At 49.1% G+C, this 23,520-nt stretch overlaps 2 protein-coding genes across 3 annotated transcripts; one reads left to right on the top strand and one right to left on the bottom strand.

Annotated features, from left to right (window-relative positions):
- The first annotated feature begins 340 nt into the window (after positions 1-340).
- LOC139220071 (kinesin-like protein KIF20A) lies at positions 341-12,046 on the top strand. 2 transcript variants are annotated; one of them, XM_070852132.1, is made up of 29 exons: positions 341-403; positions 549-655; positions 758-841; positions 963-1,082; positions 1,265-1,403; positions 1,493-1,677; positions 1,764-1,806; positions 3,571-3,713; positions 3,818-3,890; positions 4,168-4,279; positions 4,371-4,442; positions 4,564-4,710; positions 4,935-5,097; positions 5,186-5,476; positions 5,784-5,890; positions 6,380-6,548; positions 6,640-6,757; positions 6,841-7,032; positions 7,249-7,373; positions 7,461-7,634; positions 7,856-8,019; positions 8,111-8,256; positions 8,641-8,715; positions 8,794-9,083; positions 9,689-9,790; positions 10,069-10,131; positions 10,210-10,300; positions 11,526-11,656; positions 11,755-12,046. In XM_070852132.1, the coding sequence occupies exons 2-29, from the start codon at positions 551-553 to the stop codon at positions 11,839-11,841; spliced, it is 3,711 nt and encodes a 1,236-aa protein (XP_070708233.1). In that variant the 5' UTR covers positions 341-403; positions 549-550; the 3' UTR covers positions 11,842-12,046. The 2 variants fall into 2 exon arrangements, with proteins under 2 accessions (XP_070708233.1, XP_070708234.1); XM_070852133.1 differs by having other exon boundaries at positions 342-403; positions 9,692-9,790.
- A 567-nt stretch (positions 12,047-12,613) lies between these two features.
- slc16a12b (solute carrier family 16 member 12b) lies at positions 12,614-22,558 on the bottom strand. The gene is made up of 7 exons (XM_070851734.1): positions 22,430-22,558; positions 18,635-18,738; positions 18,409-18,552; positions 18,005-18,307; positions 16,778-17,174; positions 14,876-15,135; positions 12,614-13,984 (listed from the first exon to the last, which is right to left on the bottom strand). Exons 1-7 carry the CDS (start codon positions 22,540-22,542, stop codon positions 13,749-13,751), a joined length of 1,557 nt encoding a protein of 518 aa, XP_070707835.1. The 5' UTR covers positions 22,543-22,558; the 3' UTR covers positions 12,614-13,748.
- Between the last annotated feature and the right edge of the window lie 962 nt (positions 22,559-23,520).

Here is a 23,520-nt window from a genome sequence, read left to right as displayed (position 1 = left end):
CAGTAGACGCTAAAACAACAAATAGACGCGTGTATGTTTATGCGGGTTAGCTAACTGTGGCTAATGCTAACAACAAGGATAAGAGCGGTTTAAAATGTCTTCAGCTCTTTAGTTACTGCTCTCTAGCATCCATCTACCAGCTCTGACTATTCAGTAAGGCGGAACATGTGCTTGTGTGACCGGATTATGGCCACTTTATTGACCCAGAGTGAATGTTTACAGCTCTGGTCTCCGCCATTGTTAGAAGTCACGCCGAACTCCGTTTAAATATCTTCATATTTAAGACTCTCGCTTCTCTTTTCCGTCACGTGTGAGGCAGGTCATGAATGAACAGGTGTTGTAAATCATCAGGTTCTACTGGCCAGAGAGGCGCAGGTGTGATCTCCCTCTGCCTTCAGATTAGGTTTGTTGATCTTTGATAAAGTTTGGCCGAGCTGATTTTAACCATATCTGGTAGGACTGGTTTAGATGTTACTGACTTTAAAGAGATGATGATGTCATAACATACGTGTGTGTGTGTGTGTGTGTGTGTGTGTGTGTGTTATCAGAGATGATGGAGTCTTGTTTTGCCGGGAAGCCGGAGAGAGTCGGGCCAGTGGAGGTGGACGACATCAGGAGAGATCTACTGGATGAATTCACAGCTCTGCCAGCAAAAGTCGGTCTATCTGCCTGTCTACCTGTCTGTCTGTCTGTCTGTCTGTCTGTCTGTCTGTCTGTCTGTGTCTCCATGGTGAGTTATGTTGTCTTGTCTCATCAGGACAGCGTCCAGTCTGAGAACCTGCAGGTTTACCTGAGGGTTCGACCCTTCACTGCTGCTGAGAGCGACCACGGAGAGTCACAGGTAACACACACACACACACACACACACACACACACACACACACACACACACACACACACACACACACAGTAGCACTACAGGTGTGATTAAAACTGAACTGTCTGTGTGTTTTCCTCTCCAGGACTGTGTGACCATCGAGGGGCCCGACACTGTGGTCCTGAAGGCCCCCAGGACCTGTCAATCAAACCGCCAGAGCGAGAAGTCCCTCCCACAGACGGCTCAGAGGTTCACCTTCACACAGGTAACACAGACACCACCTGTCTGTCTGTTGTTGATGTGTTCATGATGATAATAATGATGTTGTTTATCTTGTGGTGGTGTGTTCAGGTGTTGTTGTTTATCTTGTGGTGGTGTGTTCAGGTGTTGTTGTTTATCTTGTGGTGGTGTGTTCAGGTGATGTTTATCTTGTGGTGTTGTGTTCAGGTGTTCGGTCCAGAGGCCAGTCAGAGGAAGGTGTTCGAGGGTTCAGTTCGTGGTTTGGTTCGAGACGTCCTGGATGGAGGAAACTGTCTGGTGTTCACCTACGGAGTCACCAACGCTGGAAAGACCTTCACCTTCCTGGGTCTGAGACTCTGTCTGTCTGTCTGTCTCTCTGTCTGTCTGTCTCACCCTCTGTCTGTCCGTCTCACCCTCTGTCTGTCTCCCCCTCAGGTCCGGACCATGACTCCGGTCTGTTGCCTCGCTCCCTGTCAGTGGTCTTTAACAGCATCGAGGGTCGTCTGTACAGTCGGGCCGACCTGAAGCCTCAGCGCTGCAGAGACTTCAGCAGACTGACCCCAGACCAGCAGGCAGCAGAGAACAGCAGCAAGAGGAACCTGCTGAGGCTGTTTAAAGAGGTGAGACACACACACTCACACACACACCTGTCCACGGCAGGAGGACACAGTGTGTACTACTGTGTGTCTCTTCTTTGTCTCTGCAGAGCGACAAAACTCTGACATCTGGAAGATCAACTTTTCTTGAAGGTCAGTTTTTGTTTCTATTTTTTTAATTACAAGAGATTCACTCTGAGTGTGTTACTGTGTGTTACTGTGTGTTACTGTGTGTGTTACTGTGTGTTACTGTGTGTGTTACTGTGTGTTACTGTGTGTTACTGTGTGTTACTGTGTGTTACTGTGTGTGTTACTGTGTGTTACTGTGTGTGTTACTGTGTGTTACTGTGTGTTACTGTGTGTGTTACTGTGTGTGTTACTGTGTGTTACTGTGTGTGTTACTGTGTGTTACTGTGTGTTACTGTGTGTGTTACTGTGTGTGTTACTGTGTGTTACTGTGTGTGTTACTGTGTGTGTTACTGTGTGTGTTACTGTGTGTTACTGTGTGTGTTACTGTGTGTTACTGTGTGTGTTACTGTGTGTGTTACTGTGTGTTACTGTGTGTTACTGTGTGTGTTACTGTGTGTTACTGTGTGTGTTACTGTGTGTGTTACTGTGTGTTACTGTGTGTGTTACTGTGTGTGTTACTGTGTGTTACTGTGTGTTACTGTGTGTGTTACTGTGTGTGTTACTGTGTGTGTTACTGTGTGTTACTGTGTGTGTTACTGTGTGTTACTGTGTGTTACTGTGTGTGTTACTGTGTGTTACTGTGTGTGTTACTGTGTGTTACTGTGTGTGTTACTGTGTGTTACTGTGTGTTACTGTGTGTTACTGTGTGTGTTACTGTGTGTTACTGTGTGTGTTACTGTGTGTTACTGTGTGTGTTACTGTGTGTTACTGTGTGTGTTACTGTGTGTTACTGTGTGTTACTGTGTGTTACTGTGTGTGTTACTGTGTGTTACTGTGTGTGTTACTGTGTGTGTTACTGTGTGTGTTACTGTGTGTTACTGTGTGTGTTACTGTGTGTGTTACTGTGTGTGTTACTGTGTGTTACTGTGTGTGTTACTGTGTGTGTTACTGTGTGTGTTACTGTGTGTTACTGTGTGTGTTACTGTGTGTGTTACTGTGTGTGTTACTGTGTGTTACTGTGTGTGTTACTGTGTGTGTTACTGTGTGTGTTACTGTGTGTTACTGTGTGTGTTACTGTGTGTTACTGTGTGTGTTACTGTGTGTGTTACTGTGTGTGTTACTGTGTGTTACTGTGTGTGTGTTACTGTGTGTTACTGTGTGTTACTGTGTGTGTGTTACTGTGTGTGTTACTGTGTGTGTTACTGTGTGTTACTGTGTGTTACTGTGTGTGTTACTGTGTGTGTTACTGTGTGTGTGTTACTGTGTGTGTTACTGTGTGTTACTGTGTGTGTTACTGTGTGTGTTACTGTGTGTGTTACTGTGTGTGTGTGTTACTGTGTGTGTTACTGTGTGTGTTACTGTGTGTGTTACTGTGTGTTACTGTGTGTGTTACTGTGTGTGTTACTGTGTGTGTTACTGTGTGTGTGTGTTACTGTGTGTGTTACTGTGTGTGTTACTGTGTGTTACTGTGTGTGTTACTGTGTGTGTTACTGTGTGTGTTACTGTGTGTGTTACTGTGTTACTGTGTGTGTTACTGTGTGTGTTACTGTGTGTGTTACTGTGTGTGTTACTGTGTTACTGTGTGTGTTACTGTGTGTTACTGTGTGTTACTGTGTGTGTTACTGTGTGTTACTGTGTGTTACTGTGTGTGTGTTACTGTGTGTGTTACTGTGTGTTACTGTGTGTGTGTTACTGTGTTACTGTGTTACTGTGTGTTACTGTGTGTGTTACTGTGTTACTGTGTGTGTTACTGTGTGTGTTACTGTGTGTGTTACTGTGTGTGTTCAGGCTCGTCTCTCAGCTCTGACAGTGTGAGCAGCTCGTCTGAAGCCGACAGTTTCTGTCTGGACGTCAACTCAAACGTCCGTTTCTCTGTCTGGGTCTCATTCTGTGAGATTTACAACGACAACATCCACGACCTGCTGGAACAGGTGACACACACACACACACACACACACACACACACACACACACTCCTATCTAGAGAGGACTCTGGTGTCCATGACTGATCACATGACTGCTGTGTGGCGTTCAGGTCCCTGGGGGACACCACAAGAGGACGGTGCTGCGTCTGTCTCAGGACGTCAAAGGAAACTCCTTCATCAAAGGTAACTGAGAAGAACATGGAGGATAAAGTCAGAGTGGGGGGGGGCTGTTCTATCATTATGGGGGGGCTGTTCTATCATTATGGGGGGGCTGTTATATCATTATGGGGGGGCTGTTCTATCATTATGGGGGGGCTGTTATATCATTATGGGGGGGCTGTTATATCATTATGGGGGGCTGTTCTATCATTATGGGGGGCTGTTATATCATTATGGGGGGCTGTTCTATCATTATGGGGGGGCTGTTCTGTCACTGAGGCTGAGCTGCGGTGTGTTGCAGACCTGCGCTGGGTCCAGGTGAGCAGCTCTGAGGAGGCCTACAGAGTGATGAAGATCGGCAGGAAGAACCAGAGCTTCTCCTCCACCAGACTGAACCAGCTGTCCAGCAGGAGGTCAGCAGTTAAAGGGACAGGACGCACGTGTTCTCATCATTATTGTATTCTGGAATAGTCTGGAATAATCTCACTCTGTCTGGATTTGCAGCCACAGCATTTTCTCCGTCAGGATCCTCAAAGTGGACGACGTCGGCGTTCCCAGAGTCCTCGGCATCAGCGAGTAAGCTTGACGGTCGCATTATTCACGCCGCTTGTACTCAGCCTGTCGTGGCCTCGGCGTGCGGGGGGAGGCGTTGACGCTCGCCTCATCTTGTCGCTGTTGTCGCCGTGGTGTGTTTCAGGCTGGCGCTGTGCGACCTGGCCGGCTCCGAGCGCTGCTCCCGCACCCACAACACCGGGAACCGGCTGAAGGAGGCAGGAAACATCAACAGCTCCCTGCTGACTCTCGGGAAGTGCATCAGTGCAATGAGGCAGAACCAGCACGCCAAGTACGACAACGGCACGCCCGCACACTGTCACTTATACTGCAGCTGATACGCACACTTTATGGCCCACTAATGGCACCTAACCTCCGGTACTCCCCGGTACTCCCCATCCCACGAAGAGCAGAGAGCGACATGTGGTTACACCAAAGGCTGCAGATATCAGGATGTTCTTTAGAAGACGTCTGACCTGTAAAGACACCTGATGACAGCTGATGTGTCCTCTGCAGGTTCCAGCACCACGTCCCCTTCAGGGAGTCCAAGCTCACCCACTTCCTGCAGTTCTTCTTCTGTGGTGCCGGCCGGGTCTCCATGGTGGTCAACATCAACCAGAACTCGTCCTGCTTCGACGAGACGCTCAACGTCCTCAAGTTCTCGGCCCTCGCCCAGAAGGTCAGCGCACTCACACACTCTCACACACACACACACACACTCACCTGGACAGGTCTGTAATATCAGGTGACCCCCCGTCCCTGTCCAGGTGGTGGTGGTGAACTCCAGGCCGGTGGTCCTGGACGACGCCCCCCACAGGTCGGCCATGGAGCTGTCGATGATGATCGACGAGGCCGACCAGCGCAGAAACGTGTCGGGGCGGGGCAGGAAGAGCTCGATGGTCGCCTGGGAGACGAGCCTGGAGGACGTGCTGGAGGATGAGGACGGTGAAGAGTGGGGGGAGGAGGAGGAGAGTGAGATGGAGGGAACGGTGCTGGAAGCTGGAGGGGAGGAAGACGAAGAGGAGGAAGAGAACAGGACCATGGAAGACGAGGAGAAGGTAACGGTCCAAAGTCAAACATACAACCAGGAACTTTTTCTAATAACAAGCCACAACAACTGCAATCTAACGGCCTGTCTGTCTGTCTGTCTGTCTGTCTGCCTGTCTGTCTGTCTGTCTGTCTGTCTGCCTGTCTGTCTGTCTGTCTGTCTGTCTGTCTGTCTGCCTGCCTGTCTGCCTGTCTGCCTGTCTCTGTCTGTCTGTCTGTCTGTCTGTCTGTCTGTCTGTCTGTCTGTCTGTCTGTCTGTCTGCCTGCCTGTCTGTCTGTCTGCCTGTCTGTCTGCCTGTCTGTCTGTCTGTCTGTCAGCCGTCGGACAGGGAGGCAGCGCTGCGTTTGGTTCTGGAGGCTCAGATCAGAGAAGAAGTCAGCACTGAGTTCATGGAGCTCTTCAACAAGATGGAGAAAGACTACAGGTAACCTGGTGATCACGTGACCAGCAGGTAACCTGGTGATCACATGACATGGGGAAATATGGAGGAGAGGAAATGTTTCATGCCCTGAATGGACGCTCCTTAATTTGCTCTTTAACTAGTTCTGTCCTCATTTTACCTCCTGTTTTAGTGAATGTAGTCTGGTGTGTGTGCTGTTTGTGGTTAAACCAAAAGGATCTTCCAGGTCTCTCTCTGTAGGGATCCTTTCCATGATGCTGTCACACACTTAGAATAACACTCTGAGCCTGTCAGTGGATCAAACAAGCTCTTTTAGTGGACCTACTGTGATCAGGTGCAGTTGTCCCAAAGGATCACGTTGCAGCCATTGCAGCCCGTTTGGTGTCTGCTGGCTGAGGTGATCTACTGGACCAGTTCCAACACTTTTACTACCTACCAGTCACTCAGACACCAGGATGCCACATGGTAGAACAGTCGACCCGTCAGGTGACGAGGTTACTGTGTTTGTGTCAGCGACCGCCTGGAGAAGGAGAGGGAGATCCTGGAGGAGCGAGCGGAGACCAGAGTGGAGATCCTCAAGAACCTCGTCAACAAGACGGCCGAGAAAGACCAGCAGAAAGATGACATCATCAACAAACTCCAGGCGACCGTGGACGCCGCCACGGAGAACGCCACCAGAGATGTAAACTCTCTTATTATTACTCAAGTTGGTTTTTCTAGCTGAAGAGGAGCAAAAGCTCTTTGAATAAATCTGACTGGACGTGTCTCCTCAGAGGGCTCTGGTGGAGTCCATCAGGTCGGAGCTGCTGCAGCTTCAGCAGACCTGCCGCTGTGTGAGGAAGACAGGAGGAGAGGAGGAGGAGGAGAGAGGAGGACCAGCAAAGAAGAGAGGTGAGAGGAGGAGAGGGAGGGGGGGGGGGGCGATCTTTGCTCTGTAAAGTCTTTCTTCTATGGTCTAACTTCCCTCTCCTCAGTGGTCCTGGAGGAGGAGATCTGGAGGCTCCAGGAGGAAAACGACAGGAAAGAGGAGACCATCACTGAGCTGAGGGAGGGGGAGGAGAGGAGGAGGAAGGAGCTGGAGGAGGAGCTGAGGAGGCGGGAGGAGGAGGTGGAGGCGTTGAAGAAGGAGCAGGTTTTACTGGAGCAGAAGGTGCAGACGCTGACAGGTAGGAGCAGCATGCTAACCAGCTAGCATGCTAACCAGCTAGCATGCTAACCAGCTCGCATGCTAACCAGCTAGCTAGGTGTGTCTGTTTAAACTGGGTCGTGTTTGTCAAAGCAACATGTCAGATCATTCGTGGAGGTCCTTCTCTGCTGCAGTGCTGCCCCCTGCTGGGTGGAGCAGGTGTAACAGCCGGTGCGTCCACTCTCCCTCTCTGTAGATCTGGACGAGTGTCCGAACTGCTCCTCTGTGTTCTCGTCTCTGGAGTCGGAGCAGAGGGAAACGTCCAGACTGACCAAGGAGAACAAAGCTCTGGTTAACGGCATCTTCCAGCTGCAGACGGAGGTACGGCTCTAACGCTTTATGTCCACCATGGTGACCGCCGTGAAGGGGGGGTGTCACAGCACTTTAAATCATTAACGCTCCGTCCAGGTGACCGCCCTCCAGACGCAGCTCAGAGAGCAGACTGACAGCTGCAGCAGCCTATCAGAGCTGCTCGAGGCTGCAAAGACCCGCCTCCGGGACCTGGAGAGCCAATCAGGGGAGAAGGACAACACCGTCAGCAGTCTGACGCAGGAAGTGGAGCGTCTGAGACAGGAAGTCAAGGTCAGATATCACTAATCAGGTTCATTGATCCTTTATGGAGCTACATCACTTCTAGCTTCAAAAAACTAAGATGGCGACGCACATAAAGCAAAACTCAAAGCTTCAACGCCGGTCCGTGAAGTAACGGGTGACATCACTGAGCCACGCCCACTTCTTCATGCGGCCACGGCGTTGGGGAAATCTGTCTGACTGATCGATTGATCGACATGTTGGTTTCTCAGGAGGTGGAGGGGCAGAGCAGCAGCAGCAGCAGTGTTTTCCACGTGGCGATGGAGGAACTGAAGAAGGAGAGTCGGGGAGCGCTGGAGAGATCGGCTCAGAAGTCCCAACAGATCGAAGCTCTGCAGAGAGAGAAGAGCGAGCTGGAGGAGGCTCTGACACACAGGTACGCAGCAGGCCGATCAATACTCCGATCAATCAGCCTTTAGTGGTCAATAACAGCAGAAGTGCGTCAATGTCCCGTCCTCCGCCTGCAGAGACCACAGGTGTGCTGAGCTCACAGAGGAGTTGGCCAATCAGAGAGCAGAAGCCTCCCGCCAGCTGCAGAGCCTGAGGGCAGAGCTCGAGTCTGAGGGCGGAGCTCTGCGAGGGAGACTGGAGGAGGTGGAGAGAGAGCGGGAAGGTGAGAGAGTGGGAGAGTGAGAGGGTGAGAGAGTGAGAGAGTGGGAGAGCGGGAAGGTGAGAGAGTGGGAGAGCGGGAAGGTGAGAGGGTGGGAGAGTGAGAGGGTGGGAAGGTGGGAGAGTGGGAGAGTGAGAGGGTGAGAGAGTGAGAGAGTGGGAGAGCGGGAAGGTGAGAGAGTGGGAGAGCGGGAAGGTGAGAGAGTGGGAGAGCGGGAAGGTGAGAGGGTGGGAGAGTGAGAGGGTGGGAAGGTGGGAGAGTTTTGTGTCCAGGAACCAGCCTGCTGACACACACAGCTATAAGGGACACAGCAGAGGACTCACCTGTCTCACTCTCGCTGGACGTCTCCTGCACTCACCTGCTCACTGAGGACTGTCTGTGTTGCAGAGCTGCTCCTGGTGGCCTCAGAGAAGGAGAACCTGATAGAGGACAGTCAGAGGCAGACGGAGACGCTGAGGAAAGGTACCTCCATCGTCTGGGACGGCGGATCATCTTTAATCGTCCTGACTGCTGATGTGATGAGGTGAATCTGTGTTTCAGACCTGGAGCGTCTGAAGGAAGACCTGCTGAGGAGGGAGGAGGAGGAGGAGGACAAGGAGAACAGAGAGGTGGAGGAGAGGAAGGTGTCGGTGGTGGAGGAGCTGAAGGGGGAGATCCAGAGACTGCAGGAGAGGAGGGGGAAGCAGCAGCAGCAGCAGGAGGAGGAGGAGGAGGAGGGGGGAAGGAGGAGGAAGAGGAAGAGCAGGGAGTACGATGCTGTGAAGAGAGAGATGGAGAGACTACAGAGGCTGAAGGAGGAGAGAGAGACACACCTGCAGGGAAACACACAGGTGTGTTCATGACATCAATCTGAATGTTAGTGCAGCAGCTGGAGGTCCACTGACAGAAAGGATCCCTACAGGATCCCTGGAAGATCCTTTTGGTTTAACCACAGACAGCTGTTCTATCGCTCTCTGCACACACACCAGACTCCATTCACAAAAACAGGGATTTTAGCTCACAGGACACAGGAGCTGCTGCTCTGCTGCTGCCTCCATCAGTCAGTGTGTGTGTGTTGTTGTGTGTTCCACAGGTGTTGTGTTGGATCTGATCCAACCTTTTAAAGCACCAAAGTCACACAATAGAACAAGCAAACTAACCGATTGAAGCAGCAGCAGACCAGCAGCTCCCATCTTCTGCGAGGTAAAATGTGTGTTTTTGTCAGTGGAGTCTGGTGCCTTTGATGAAATTGATATGCTGTTTTGATATATCAACACTCAGATTCATCAATCATATTGACCCACAGACCAAAGCTGAAAGACATGAAACAGAGACACCAGAGGGTGATGCTCCTATTCAGTGACTAACTGTGTGTGTGTGTGTGTGTGTGTGTGTGTGTGTGTGTGTATCTGTGTGTGTGTGTGTGTGTGTGTGTGTGTGTGTTCCTCTGCCACAGCAGGATGTCCTCCTCTCTCCTTTAAGGTCCAACATGTCGTCAGCTGACAGGAAGAAAACCCCCAAAACGACAGCGAGGAAGAGGAAGAGCTGCCAGGTGGAGGTGTGTCCTCTTTGCTCTATTTAAATGTTTAAACCAGCGACGGCTCAGCGACTGTTGAGTCTGGATTAGTGAAGAGAAACAGATCAATAGATGGTTCTTCCTACCTGAACAGGTCAGAGCCAGACACACACCTGACCTCACCTGTGTGTGTGTGTGTGTGTGTGTGTGTGTGTGTGTGTGTGTGTGTGTGTGTGTGTGTGTGTGTGTGTGTGTGTGTGTGTGTGTGTGTGTGTGTGTGTGTGTGTGTGTGTGTGTGTGTGTGTGTGTGTGTTTCTCAGGACCTGGTGTTCAGTGAGAACAAGAGAAACAGAGCGAGAGGAAACACTCGAAACAACAAGCAGGTGAGAAATAACACAGGGAGACGTCCTGTCAGCACCAACACCTCAGTATCTCAACATCTGCCCCCCCCCACTGTGCAGTCTCCCCCAGCGATGAAGGACCGGAGGGACGGGACTCTGCAGAGGATCGGAGAGATGATCCACAGCTCCCCCTCCATCCTGGGCAGCAAAGGTCAGTGTGGAGGTCTATAGTGTGTGTGTGTGTTAGTTAGTCAGTGTGTTAGTGTGTAGTGGAGGTCTATAGTGTGTGTGTTAGTTAGTCAGTGTGTCAGTGTGTAGTGGAGGTCTATAGTGTGTGTGTGTTAGTTAGTCAGTGTGTCAGTGTGTAGTGGAGGTCTATAGTGTGTGTGTGTGTGTTAGTTAGTCAGTGTGTTAGTGTGTAGTGGAGGTCTATAGTGTGTGTGTTAGTTAGTCAGTGTGTCAGTGTGTAGTGGAGGTCTATAGTGTGTGTGTGTTAGTTAGTCAGTGTGTCAGTGTGTAGTGGAGGTCTATAGTGTGTGTGTGTTAGTTAGTCAGTGTGTCAGTGTGTAGTGGAGGTCTATAGTGTGTGTGTGTTAGTTAGTCAGTGTGTCAGTGTGTAGTGGAGGTCTATAGTGTGTGTGTGTGTGTTAGTTAGTCAGTGTGTTAGTGTGTAGTGGAGGTCTATAGTGTGTGTGTGTTAGTTAGTCAGTGTGTCAGTGTGTAGTGGAGGTCTATAGTGTGTGTGTGTTAGTTAGTCAGTGTGTCAGTGTGTAGTGGAGGTCTATAGTGTGTGTGTGTTAGTTAGTCAGTGTGTTAGTGTGTAGTGGAGGTCTATAGTGTGTGTGTGTTAGTTAGTCAGTGTGTTAGTGTGTAGTGGAGGTCTATAGTGTGTGTGTGTTAGTTAGTCAGTGTGTCAGTGTGTAGTGGAGGTCTATAGTGTGTGTGTGTTAGTTAGTCAGTGTGTCAGTGTGTAGTGGAGGTCTATAGTGTGTGTGTGTTAGTTAGTCAGTGTGTCAGTGTGTAGTGGAGGTCTATAGTGTGTGTGTGTTAGTCAGTGTGTCAGTGTGTAGTGGAGGTCTATAGTGTGTGTGTGTGCTAGTTAGTCAGTGTGTTAGTGTGTAGTGGAGGTCTATGGTGTGTGTGTGTTAGTTAGTCAGTGTGTTAGTGTGTAGTGGAGGTCTATAGTGTGTGTGTGTGTTAGTTAGTCAGTGTGTTAGTGTGTAGTGGAGGTCTATGGTGTGTGTGTGTTAGTTAGTCAGTGTGTCAGTGTGTCAGTGTGTAGTGGAGGTCTATAGTGTGTGTGTGTGTTAGTTAGTCAGTGTGTTAGTGTGTAGTGGAGGTCTATAGTGTGTGTGTGTGTGTTAGTCAGTGTGTCAGTGTGTAGTGGAGGTCTATAGTGTGTGTGTGAATTTCCTTTATCTTCTCCGTCTCTGCAGCTAAAACCATCATCGGTCTGGTCAGCGGACACTCGGTGGACAAGGAGGCGGTTACCACGGCAACCAAGCCGAGACGGGGACGGAAGAAGCTTTACAAGACGAACGCCTCGCTGCTCGACTCTCCGCTCATGGTGAGTACTGAAGTGGAAGAAGGTGTGTGTAGTGTGTGTGTGTAGTGTGTAATGTGTGTGTGTGTGTGTGTGTGTGTGTGTGTGTGTGTGTGTTCCAGCTGAGCGGCGGCGTGGCGACGGAGGAGAAGGAGAGCGATCATGTGATCATTAAGAGACAGCTGCGCTCCAAGACCTGCAGGAAGTGACATCATCACGGGGCAGGATTCAGAGCTCTGGGGAGGAAGTCTTTTCTCTTCAGGAGGAAAGTTTGTTTTAAATATCTGTACAGTTGAACTCTTACTGTCTGATTTTAGTCTTTTAGTTTGTGTTTTCTTGTTTCTGGGGGTCAGTAAAGGTCGGCGGCCCGCCAGCGATCCGTCTGACTGAAAATAAAAATGGTTCCAGCTTCCATCGGCCGAGCGCTCGTCTGTCGCTGTCTGACCAAATAGTTTGTTCTTTAGATACAGAGACAAAATAATCCAAAATAAAAACCTTTAAAATAAGTTAAAACTGCAAAAGAAATAAATAAAACGTATTCAAATGTTTTTAGTCGTCACCTGCTAAATAATAAGCGAGATTATTGATGGATCCCATGATCCCTTTAGTAACTTTATATTTAAATCAACTGCAGCAGCAAAGTGGGAACGAAAATACTAAGTTAAAATTACTGTTAGCGCTCATCCTCTGCAGCTAGCAGTTAGCCTGCTAGCGCTCATCCTCTGTAGCTAGCAGTTAGCCTGCTAGCGCTCATCCTCTGTAGCTAGCAGTTAGCCTGCTAGCGCTCATCCTCTGCAGCTAGCAGTTAGCCTGCTAGCGCTCATCCTCTGCAGCTAGCAGTTAGCCTGCTAGCGCTATTCTCTATTGTTCTATAATAGATGCCCTCAAATTCTACAGACTGCTCCTTTAAAACAAGCGCTCCCAGTGGCGTCCGTAAGTGAACCTGCTGTTTTAAGAAACAGAACACAAACATGGTTTCTTTCACAGAATGTCTCTTTAATGGATCAACTAGAGCACCGAGTACAACAAAACTTCACATTCTTCTGTAACGATCATTAAAAAACTGAAATATTTCTTCATTATTCTAAAGTGGAGCAGCAGCATCGTGTCGGATCAGTCGCTATGGTACCTGACCTGTGGTTGCTATGGTAACTGATCCAGGAGATCAGGACTCCTTTTGGTCTCTGATGGTGAGAACCAGGTTTCCTCCCGCTGCTCGTGTCCTGTCACGCCGTGGATCACATTAAGGAGTATTATTATTATATATTATTATTATTATTTTAATGAGGCCAAAACTACTGGAGCAGAGCAGCAGCTCTAAAATCCCCGTTTTAGTGAATGTAGTCTGGTGTGTGTGCTGTTTGTGGTTAAACCAAAAGGATCTTCCAGGATCTCTGTAGGGATCCTTTCCATGATGCTGTCACATCTACTATCAATCTACTGGACCAGTTCCAACACTTTTCCTACCTACCAGTCCTTCAGACACCAGGATGTGGACACAGAGGATCATGGGTAGAAACAGGGTTTTAAGATGATTGTGGATCTTATTTTAATTATTTCCTGAAACATTTCGTCTTTAAAACAGTGAAGTGTTTGGTCCAAAACTCAAGGAGGCCGTTTGACGTGTAATTATTCACCTGCGGGCGGTTTGTTTTGGCACGTGTCTTTAACCGCTGATGGAAACAGTCGATAAATGGATGGATGAATCGTTTCAGGACGCCTCAACGAGTCTCAGTTTTTATTGCCTTTGTTTTTATTTTCTTCTTCCTGTTTGAGCAGCTTCCTGTTAGCTCGTCTGCTAGAGTTAGCATCATCGACTCGTCGTTCTCTGTGATACAGGTGTGCGTTTCTGTCATGTGACCAGGCGTCGCTTCAAAACAAACAATAAGAGACAGGAAGTGGGGGTTATCCCTCCTGTCGTTTCAAAATAAAAGCACGAACTTGTGTGTTGTCACAGTAATGTTGATTAAAAACATTTGATTGGCCGTCAGCGAACTGAATAAATCCACTTCCTGTGAAGTGTTTGATTGACACCTGCCTCGGCCAATCACAGTCTTTGTCACAGACACCAGTCGTCTCTGGTGTCGATAAATCTGATTGGTTGTTTCCTCTGATGCTACGAGGCGTCGGCCCGGCCGACCGTGTCCTTGCTGAAGGCGATGAAGCAGTCCGATTGGCCGGACAGGCTGAGGGGGAGGGGCTCGTGCCTTGTGTCTTTGGTAACGGAGGCCAGCTGGCGGCGGCAGCGTCGCACCCCGGCAACGGTGAAGAGGATGAGCGAGCTGGCCAGCAGGGCGGCACCACTGAGGAAGAAGGTGGCCGTGTAACTTCTTGTGACATCGACCAGCCAACCTGCAGCCAGAGAAGAAGAAGTGGTGAGTTCACTGTCTGTAATAACAGCGGGACAAATGAGTGTTTGTGGTTGGTTCACTGTGTGTGCACACAGTAACCGCCCTCAGGTGTGGAACAAACACACCTTCAGCAGAGGTGGTTTGTTTGTCGTGTGACAGGTTTGAGCTGAAGCACCTGTCACCAGGTGTGCTTTGCATTCTGGGATGCGGCAGCACGCTGACAGCGGAGTGGTTCGCTTAGATTTTGGTTGGTGTGAGAAGAAGAGGACGTGCAGGTGCTCTGAGGGATGTTTACAGGCTGGTTGTTTTTCTCAGATATCAGCGCTGCTCTTTGTCCTCGTGTCGGACGTCCTGCGAACGCGTCGCTGACCCTGACTGACCAATCGGCTGCCTGCCCCGTTACGTAAGCAGGTGGACGGGAAGCTGTTATCTGCTGCTGAGGTCTTACATCACATTGTACGCACATGAACTCTGAACACTTCATTTCTCTTCCTGTCCCGTCCTCAACTATTGATTATTGGTTATTGGCGACAGACCTCGGACCAGCTGCTCTGGTTTTATGACCACTCAGCAAACATGGACGCTGCTCCAAGCACTTCTACTCAACAGCTGTACTGAAGTATTTCCACTGCTCACTTCCTGCCATACTCCAATAATAAAACTAATAATTCTACTACTAAACTGATAATAACGATAATAATGACGTCATGACTTTTGTCTGTAAAATCTCAGCAGCTAAAACTACGTTCAAAATATTCACAACAGCTCGGCGACTTTCCAGAAGCCAATATTGAAGCTCGGGTGTCGGACAGTCCTTCAACACACCGCGTTTTGCCATTGGCCGTTAATCAGAGCGTAACAGTGATGTCAGCAGAGGGGGTGGAGCCCTCACCTCCGATTGGCGGGCTGATGAGGTAGGGGATGGCGTGAAGGAAGTAGACCACGCCCAGCGCCGAGGACAGGTACGGGGCTCCCACCAGGTCTGACGTCACCACGGGGATCAGCGCCACGTAGGCGCCGTCGAAGTATCCGTAGAGGACGGCGAAGGGCACGAGGAGCGAGAAGGACCGGAGCAACGGCGTGAAGAGGCAGCAGAGACCCTCCATCGCCACCGAGAAGACGTAGCACGCCAGGCGGTGCGGCTTCAGACACCTGGGAGGAAAACACAGGAATACTTCATACTGTACTGCAGTATTCTACCTTTATACTGTGTAATGTCACAGGTACTACGTACAGTACACACTGTACTAACAGGTACTGCGTACAGTACACACTACTCACAGGTACTACGTACAGTACACACTGTACTAACAGGTACTGCGTACAGTACACACTACTCACAGGTACTACGTACAGTACACACTGTACTCACAGGTACTGCGTACAGTACACACTGTACTCACAGGTACTGCGTACAGTACACACTACTCACAGGTACTACGTACAGTACACACTGTACTCACAGGTACTACACACAGTACAGACCGTTGCTATGGACACAGCTTTGATAGTGGAAGCAATAAAATCATTTTTAAATGAATAATTGATTAACTGATAGATAAATGATTGATTTCTTCAGTATGAATCATCATCATCTCTTATTTTACTCCTGTTTTTGTAAACAGTACCACATCACTCAGTTGGTTTCTGACCGTTAGTGAACGGGCGCAGGATGAAACGCCCCCGGACGCCACTGGACAGACCAACAGCCAATCAGAGCAGCGCTGAGCGTAAATTAAACTTTTACCAGATCTCTGTGATCAACGGAAGCTGTAAGTGCAGCAGTTTGTTCTTTCAGAGGAAATGTACGTCCAGTTCTTTTAATACTGACGTGATTTAACAGAACGTTAAACAGTCAATGTTTCACTCCAGTGGATGAGGAGCGTCCACGAGGCGTTCACGGTCCGACAGTCACACTGCCACAGTGGACGTGACTGTTGGACGGTTAAATATCAGTGTTTAACGCCATTTTCCTCCAAACTGGACTCAAAACCAGGAGTTGTTTTGTAATGTGGGTGAACTGACTCTTAAAGTTTTAAAGATGGCGCCGTCTGCAGCGTCGCCTGACTGAAGACATTTTACAGATTTATTTAGTTGAAGTCCACCATGTACACGTCTTATATTTATGACATACAATGTTTTTACTACGATGTTCTGTCTCTGATTAGCGATGGTGTTAGCGAGAAATTCTGCTGTTTTAAGTGAGGCTACAGTCACTGTGGCTAATATAGTAGCTATATGTAGCTAGTTAAGCTACAGATCAGACAACTGCAGCTGATTCCAGGTCATCACTTATTGAGTGTTTCCACCAAACGTGAAGCGAATAGTCACCTCGTGCTGCTCGCTTGAGTTTGATCGCTGGATCATTTTTGTTTGTTCGCGTTACTCGTAAGAGACGGTGCTAATGGTTGTGCTAACTGGTGCTAATGCATGTGCTAACTGGTGCTAATGCTTGTGCTAACTGGTGCTAATGCATGTGCTAACTGGTGCTAATGCTTGTGCTAATTGGTGCTAATGCTTGTGCTAACTGGTGCTAATGCTTGTGCTAACTGAGGCTAATGGTTTGCTAACTGGAGCTAATGTTTGTGCTAACTGTGGCTAACACCTGTGCTAACCTTCTTATTAAACTCCGTCCTAAAGCCAGACTCAGTAACAGTCACATGATCAGAGTGCAGCAGGTCATCCAGCGTCCTTGCTGACTAAATTCGTCTGATTTGCGTTGTTCGCCAAAATTTCACATGACACATCATGACGCCCACAGGTGGCGCTGTACCGGTCACACGTTACGTCGTACCTCCTGTCCGTCAGCCAGCCGAAGGTGATGTTCCCCATGATGTCGATGACTCCCAGGATGGACATGAGGAAGGCGGCCTGCTGGTGGCTGACGCCGACGCTGAGAGCGTAGGGCACCAGGTAGACGAAGGGGAGGCTGCAGCCGCTGGCCAGGAACAGGAAGGACACGGCCAGGCCCAGGAAGTCCGGCAGCAGCAGGAAGCGGTACTCCTGACTGGACAGGAAGCAGGAACTGAAGTACCGCCGTCTCTGTAGCTGAGGGGCGGGGTCTCCCGACAGCAGGGGCGGCGGCGGCAAAGACGAAGGTGATGATGAAGACTTGCCTGAAGATAAAAGTCTGTCCTCAGATTCTTTGGAGAGTTTTACTGCGAGTTCGCCGTCATGTGACGAGATGTTACCTGCATCAGGAGAGGAGACAGAGAGGTGACGATGACGATGACAGAACCAAAGCTCTTCTCTTTCTTCTTAGTCTCTGATTAGGACATTTCTGTGCCCTGGTCTTACCTCCATAACTTCCCAAATCTAACTCTAAAGGTCGAGTGAGGAAGAATCACTGAAAAGTTCACGTTAAGTCAGAGTCACGATCACTTTAACCTCCTGCAGCCACAGAAGAGCTGCCATGTAAAAGCAGTGATAGAAGAACATCTAAAAAAACAGATCTGTAATAACTAATTAGACGGAGGAGTGACGGAGGAGTGACGGAGGAGTGACGGAGGTGTGATGGAGGAGTGACGGAGGAGTGACGGAGGTGTGATGGAGGAGTGACGGAGGAGTGACGGAGGTGATGAACGTCTACAGTCTCAGCTTCAGAGCCACATCCACAACAGGTGGTGGGTGTCCAAGTGGTTTCTATGGTGTTCAGGGTGGTTGCGAAATGGTTGCTATGGTGACACGTGAATGTCCAGGTGGTTGCTAAGTGGTTGCTATGGTGACACGTGAATGTCCAGGTGGTTGCTATGGCTTTCCAGGTAGTGGCCTGAGCTGGACAGAAGCCTGTTGACTTAGATGGTCGACAGAAACTTCCAGGCTGTTGCTAAGGCCCCATCGGGTGGTTTCTACGGTGATCGGGGGGTGGTTTCCTGTTGTTAATGGTTACTACGGAGTGTGGGACGGTTGCTATGGTGATTCTGTGTTCGTCGGGTCCTGAATGTTGTTCTGTGTGGTCGCAGCAGTCAAACCAGGAGCACCAGCAGCACTGTGGGGGGATTATTGCTGTTAGAGGACTCACCTGGTTTGTCCTCCCCCACTGACTCCCCCTCTCCTCCCCCTGCCGCCTCCTCGTCGTCCTCCTGCAGCCTGATTGGCCGGAGCAGCGCCCCGCACACGCACAGGTTGGCGACGAAGGCACTGAGGACGAGCAGCGCCCCCCTCCACGAGTACAGCTCGATGAGCTGCTGCACCGCCGGCGCCAGCACGAAGGTGCCGATCCCGCTGCCCGACATGGCGATGCCGTACGCCAACGCCTTCCGCCGGCGGAAGTAACAGCCAACCATGGCGATGGCCGGGGTGTAACAGAGAGCGAAGCCCACACCTGAGGAGTGAAACATGAGGACGTTTGAGGACACTTTTGCAAAGTGAGAAAACTTTTGAAAAACCATTTTAGGAAAGCAGGAATGTTTCCAGAGAGCCGACCTGTCAGGACGCCCATGCTGAGGTACAGCAGCTCCAGACTGCTGCTGAAGGAGCTGAGCAGGAGCCCGCAGGAGGACAGGAGGCCCCCCAGCATCACGGCCACCCGGCACGACCAGCGGTTACCCACCAGGCTGCCGACGGGAGCTGCACACACACACACACACACACAGAGTCAGTCCAGGTGTCTGATTGGTCGGTCATGGCCCAGATGATCGGCGGTACTGACCACAGAGCATGGTGGTGCAGTCCACCAGGCTGTGGATCCATGCTGTCGCCGAGTAATCAGCTCCGAAATGAGACTGAAACTCCACAAAGAAGATGGAGACACACCTGGACACACACACACACACACACACACACGTTCATGTATGTTTCATCATATCAGCAGAGAGAGCAGTCAGCATTATACAACAGGTCAGGGTGGTCAGGTGTGTGTGTGTGTGTGTGTGTGTGTGTTATGTAATGTACAACACGTCCTGTCATGGACTCCTGCGTGAGGACGTCTGCGTTACATAAGTGTGAGCAGGTGAGCGCTGATGTTGTGTCCGACTCCTCTGATCATTACGTTTGGTTTTATCCTCCAGTTTTGGACTCTGTTTTCTGGATGCATTGCATTGTGGGAAACCAGAGCGGCACATGGCCGCTCTGTTTGTGTGAAGGGTGAACGCGAGAGGCCGTTTGGGCGCCAACGTGGACGTCACAGAGGAGGCGTGGACACGGCGTTGGAGGAGGGGCATTCGTTAAATCTAAGATGGCTGCTGCTGCTTCTGTAGACGAGTGAAAAGAAATCTGTAACTTTCTATCTGCTTTTTAGTGACTCACATTATCACGGAGATGAAATGTGATCTTTGTGTTTCCTTTCGTTCGAACACGTAGTTTTTACTTTCAGGTGATGACGATGTCGTCACACCAGCTGAAGTGCTGCACATGTTGTGGAAACACTAGGTGTGATTCCAGCGTCCTGAGGAGGTGTGTTTGTTCAGGTGTCAGCATCTCACACACACACACACACACACACACTGAGGTTCACTGTGTTCAGGGTTTTATATTTTTTTAATACTTATTGTTTTTATTTTATTTTACTCCTGTGAAACACTTTGTGACTTTGTTCTGTGAAAAGTGCCTCACTAAAAACTGTGTGGCTCTGTGGACTCTGTATGCTAACTCTTTAAGCTAAGCTACCTCTACATGCTAACTCTACATGCTAACTCTGTTAGCTAACTCTACATGCTAACTCTGTTAGCTAACTCTACATGCTAACTCTGTTAGCTAACTCTACATGCTAACTCAGTTTGATGGTGTTCTGTGAACACAGACTGACTAACTAACTATGTTACTGCACCCTGGATGGTTTTTGATCTTCAGGGAGTTCTGCTTGAAAAGACTTCAGGACATCAGCAGAGTTTGAAGTTGTCATTAGACGAAGTCCTGATGGGTCACAATTCAGGTTCACAGTCACTTTCTAGGGTTCAGAGTCACTTTCTAGGGTTCAGAGTCACTTTCTAGGGTTCACAGTCACTTTCTAGGGTTCAGAGTCACTTTCTTGGGTTCACAGTCACTTTCTAGGGTTCAGAGTCACTTTCTAGGGTTCACAGTCACTTTCTAGGGTTCAGAGTCACTTTCTTGGGTTCACAGTCACTTTCTAGGGTTCAGAGTCACTTTCTAGGGTTCACAGTCACTTTCTAGGGTTCACATTAACTTTCTAGGGTTCAGAGTCACTTTCTTGGGTTCACAGTCACTTTCTAGGGTTCAGAGTCACTTTCTAGGGTTCAGAGTCACTTTCTAGGGTTCACATTAACTTTCTAGGGTTCAGAGTCACTTTCTTGGGTTCACAGTCACTTTCTAGGGTTCACAGTCACTTTCTAGGGTTCAGAGTCACTTTCTAGGGTTCACAGTCACTTTCTAGGGTTCACATTAACTTTCTAGGGTTCAGAGTCACTTTCTTGGGTTCACAGTCACTTTCTAGGGTTCACATTAACTTTCTAGGGTTCAGAGTCACTTTCTTGGGTTCACATTCACTTTCTAGGGTTCACATTCACTTTCTAGGGTTCACATTAACTTTCTAGGGTTCAGAGTCACTTTCTAGGGTTCACATTAACTTTCTAGGGTTCAGAGTCACTTTCTAGGGTTCACATTAACTTTCTAGGGTTCACAGTCACTTTCTAGGGTTCACATTAACTTTCTAGGGTTCAGAGTCACTTTCTAGGGTTCAGAGTCACTTTCTAGGGTTCACATTAACTTTCTAGGGTTCAGAGTCACTTTCTAGGGTTCAGAGTCACTTTCTAGGGTTCACATTAACTTTCTAGGGTTCACAGTCACTTTCTAGGGTTCAGAGTCACTTTCTAGGGTTCACATTAACTTTCTAGGGTTCACAGTCACTTTCTAGGGTTCACATTAACTTTCTAGGGTTCACATTAACTTTCTAGGGTTCACAGTCACTTTCTAGGGTTCACAGTCACTTTCTAGGGTTCACATTAACTTTCTAGGGTTCAGAGTCACTTTCTAGGGTTCACATTAACTTTCTAGGGTTCACAGTCACTTTCTAGGGTTCACAGTCACTTTCTAGGGTTCACATTAACTTTCTGTGGGTTAGAGGCTGAAATGCACTCGATGCTGAATCAGGTCCCAAACACAACAAAGTCCTGGTTTGGAGTCTAAATGTGTCCAGATGAGCAGAAATGTCTGTATTACCTTTAACTGGTCATCATAATCACAGAGCCCCCAGTAACAATAACTACGACTACTACAGACTACTACAGACTACCACAGACTACCACAGACTACTACAGACTACCACAGACTACCACAGACTACTACAGACTACTACAGACTATTACAGACTACCACAGACTACTACAGACTATTACAGACTACCACAGACTACTACAGACTACCACAGACTACCACAGACTACTACAGACTATTACAGACTACCACAGACTATTACAGACTACCACAGACTACTACAGACTATTACAGACTACCACAGACTACTACAGACTATTACAGACTATTACAGACTACTACAGACTATTACAGACTACCACAGACTATTACAGACTACCACAGACTACTACAGACTATTACAGACTACTACAGACTATTACAGACTATTACAGACCACTGTAGACTATTACATTATCATTTATCTCTGTTGTACTTAACACATAGAAACAGGGTTAGTGACAGATGATGCTGTTGACCATCAGCTGTGTGTGTGTGTGTGTGTGTGTGTGTGTGTGAGAGTGTGTGTGTGTGTGTGTGTGTGTGTGTGTGTGTGTGAGTGTGTGTGTGTGTGAGAGTGTGTGTGTGTGTGTGTGTCTGTGTGTGTGTGTGTGTGTGTGTGTGTCTGTGTGTGTGTGTGTGTGTGTGTGTGTTGACAGAAACAGAACTTCGCTCTCGTCTTCCCGTTCGTAAAACAAGCTGCATGGAAACAAATGACACTCTGAGTTTAACTATTCATAGACTGTCTGACCTGCTGAGCTGTTACTGGAGCTGCAGAGATGTTGGTGTGTGTGTGTGTGTGTGTGTGAGTGTGTGTGAGTGTGAGTGTGTGTGAGTGTGAGTGTGTGTGTGTGTGTGTGAGAGTGTGTGTGTGTGTGTGTGTGTGTGTGTGTGTGAGAGTGTGAGTTTACATGTCACAATCATTACAGAGGAATGTCCTAGTGCAGGATTAGAGGATCTGTTTAAACACATCTGACCTGTGTTTACACCCTGCATCCACTCACACTCACACTCACACACACACACTCACACACACACACTCACACACACACACACTCACACACACACACACACACACACACACTCACACACACACACACACTCTCTTATCAGTTAATGATTTGTTTGTCTACAAAATGTCAACAAATTGCAGAAGATCTCCATCTCAGTTCACTGACGTCTGTTCAGTGTGAGCATGTCGCTACAGTTCATCCTCAGGGGAGCACGAATGCCTCATCTGATCACACAGCGGAGACCCACGTCATGACAGATGTGTGTGTGTGTGTGTGTGTGTTACCTGGTCACTGCTCGTGTGCAGACCGTCACCATGAAGCAGCAGCCCACTATCACCCAGCCCCATCCTCCGTCCAGAGGAGACACCGCACCACTCCGCCGCTTCCCATCAACCATTGCCGCAGACTGAACCAGACTCCCCGGGACAGTCTCGGGTCCTGGTGCTGGTCCTGGTCTCGGGTCCTGGTCCTGGGGGAGTCTGGTCTCAGGAGTTTGCCTCGCTCAGTCTGAAAACTGTGACGCTCCGTCAGAACTGGGTTCAAAAAACAGCTGATTTAAAGTTTGGTGGATTCTCTGTGCCTGCCGACTGACGCCTCCATGTCAGGTTTGCAGATAGAGCCTGAGGTCATCCCTCCTCCGCCGGCTGGGTGGAGCTGAGCACAAGAGCCCAGGAAAAGAAGAAGAAGAAAAAGGTAAGGAGGTGTAAATTCAGGTGGAGTCCAACAGGATTCAGTGAAAGTGAAGAAGGCAGAATAAAAACGGACGAAAGAGGAGTTGGCCAAGCTGTGAAAACATCCTGTTTCCTCTCCGTCCACCGGCTCCGCTCATCTGTCTCCGCGTCTCTGAAACTTGAGTTAAAAAGCTTCTTCAGTCAATAAGTCACCAGCTGACCCTCAATCATTAACTGACCTCTCACTGTGAACCCTGGAGGTGAGGAGATATTTACCAAGCGCACCCAGACCCACAGGAGCCCCCTCCACCCTCTGACGTCTATGTGCATCACCTGCTTCGAAACAAGCGCTCCCTCTTTTATGGCACATGTAGCCAGGACGGGGGCGCTTCATCCACTGCACCCGACACCGTCCCACCTGGGATGAGCCGGGGAGGGATGGGAGGTGCTATGGAGTGACTGGAGAGGCCCGTGTCTGGTGTCAGGTGTCAGAAAACAAGCATGCCCGTGTAGACCGGTCTAACGGGACAGGATCTGTTCACCCCCCAGGGGTTATTTCTATCCTGAGAGGCGTTCACTGCTCTCAAAACCAGAACCTGGAGTGACTGTGAAGCTGTGGCGCCCCCGTGTGGTTCCACCAGGCTGTCACATAGATTATATATACAGTTAAGCCTGAAATGATTCATACCCCTGGCAAGTTTTGA

The sequence above is a fragment of the Pempheris klunzingeri genome, chromosome 20, assembly GCF_042242105.1.
Source record: "Pempheris klunzingeri isolate RE-2024b chromosome 20, fPemKlu1.hap1, whole genome shotgun sequence".
Lineage (NCBI taxonomy): Eukaryota > Metazoa > Chordata > Actinopteri > Acropomatiformes > Pempheridae > Pempheris > Pempheris klunzingeri.
The sequence above is the reverse complement of the archived record's forward strand: the minus strand, read 5'-3'. Positions and strand labels throughout refer to the sequence as shown.

Bases quoted from the DNA above. Each gene is read 5' to 3' on its own strand.
- LOC139220071 (XM_070852132.1), top strand. From the start codon at position 551: ATGATGGAGTCTTGTTTTGCCGGGAAGCCGGAGAGAGTCGGGCCAGTG. The intron at 1,083-1,264 runs GTAACACAGACA...TGTTGTGTTCAG, and splicing joins AGAGGTTCACCTTCACACAG to GTGTTCGGTCCAGAGGCCAG. The intron at 1,404-1,492 runs GTCTGAGACTCT...TCTCCCCCTCAG, and splicing joins AAAGACCTTCACCTTCCTGG to GTCCGGACCATGACTCCGGT.
- slc16a12b (XM_070851734.1), bottom strand. From the start codon at position 22,542: ATGGTTGATGGGAAGCGGCGGAGTGGTGCGGTGTCTCCTCTGGACGGA. The intron at 18,308-18,408 runs GTCGGCTCTCTG...TTCACTCCTCAG, and splicing joins CAGCATGGGCGTCCTGACAG to GTGTGGGCTTCGCTCTCTGT. The intron at 15,136-16,777 runs GTACGACGTAAC...TTTTCCTCCCAG, and splicing joins GGCTGGCTGACGGACAGGAG to GTGTCTGAAGCCGCACCGCC.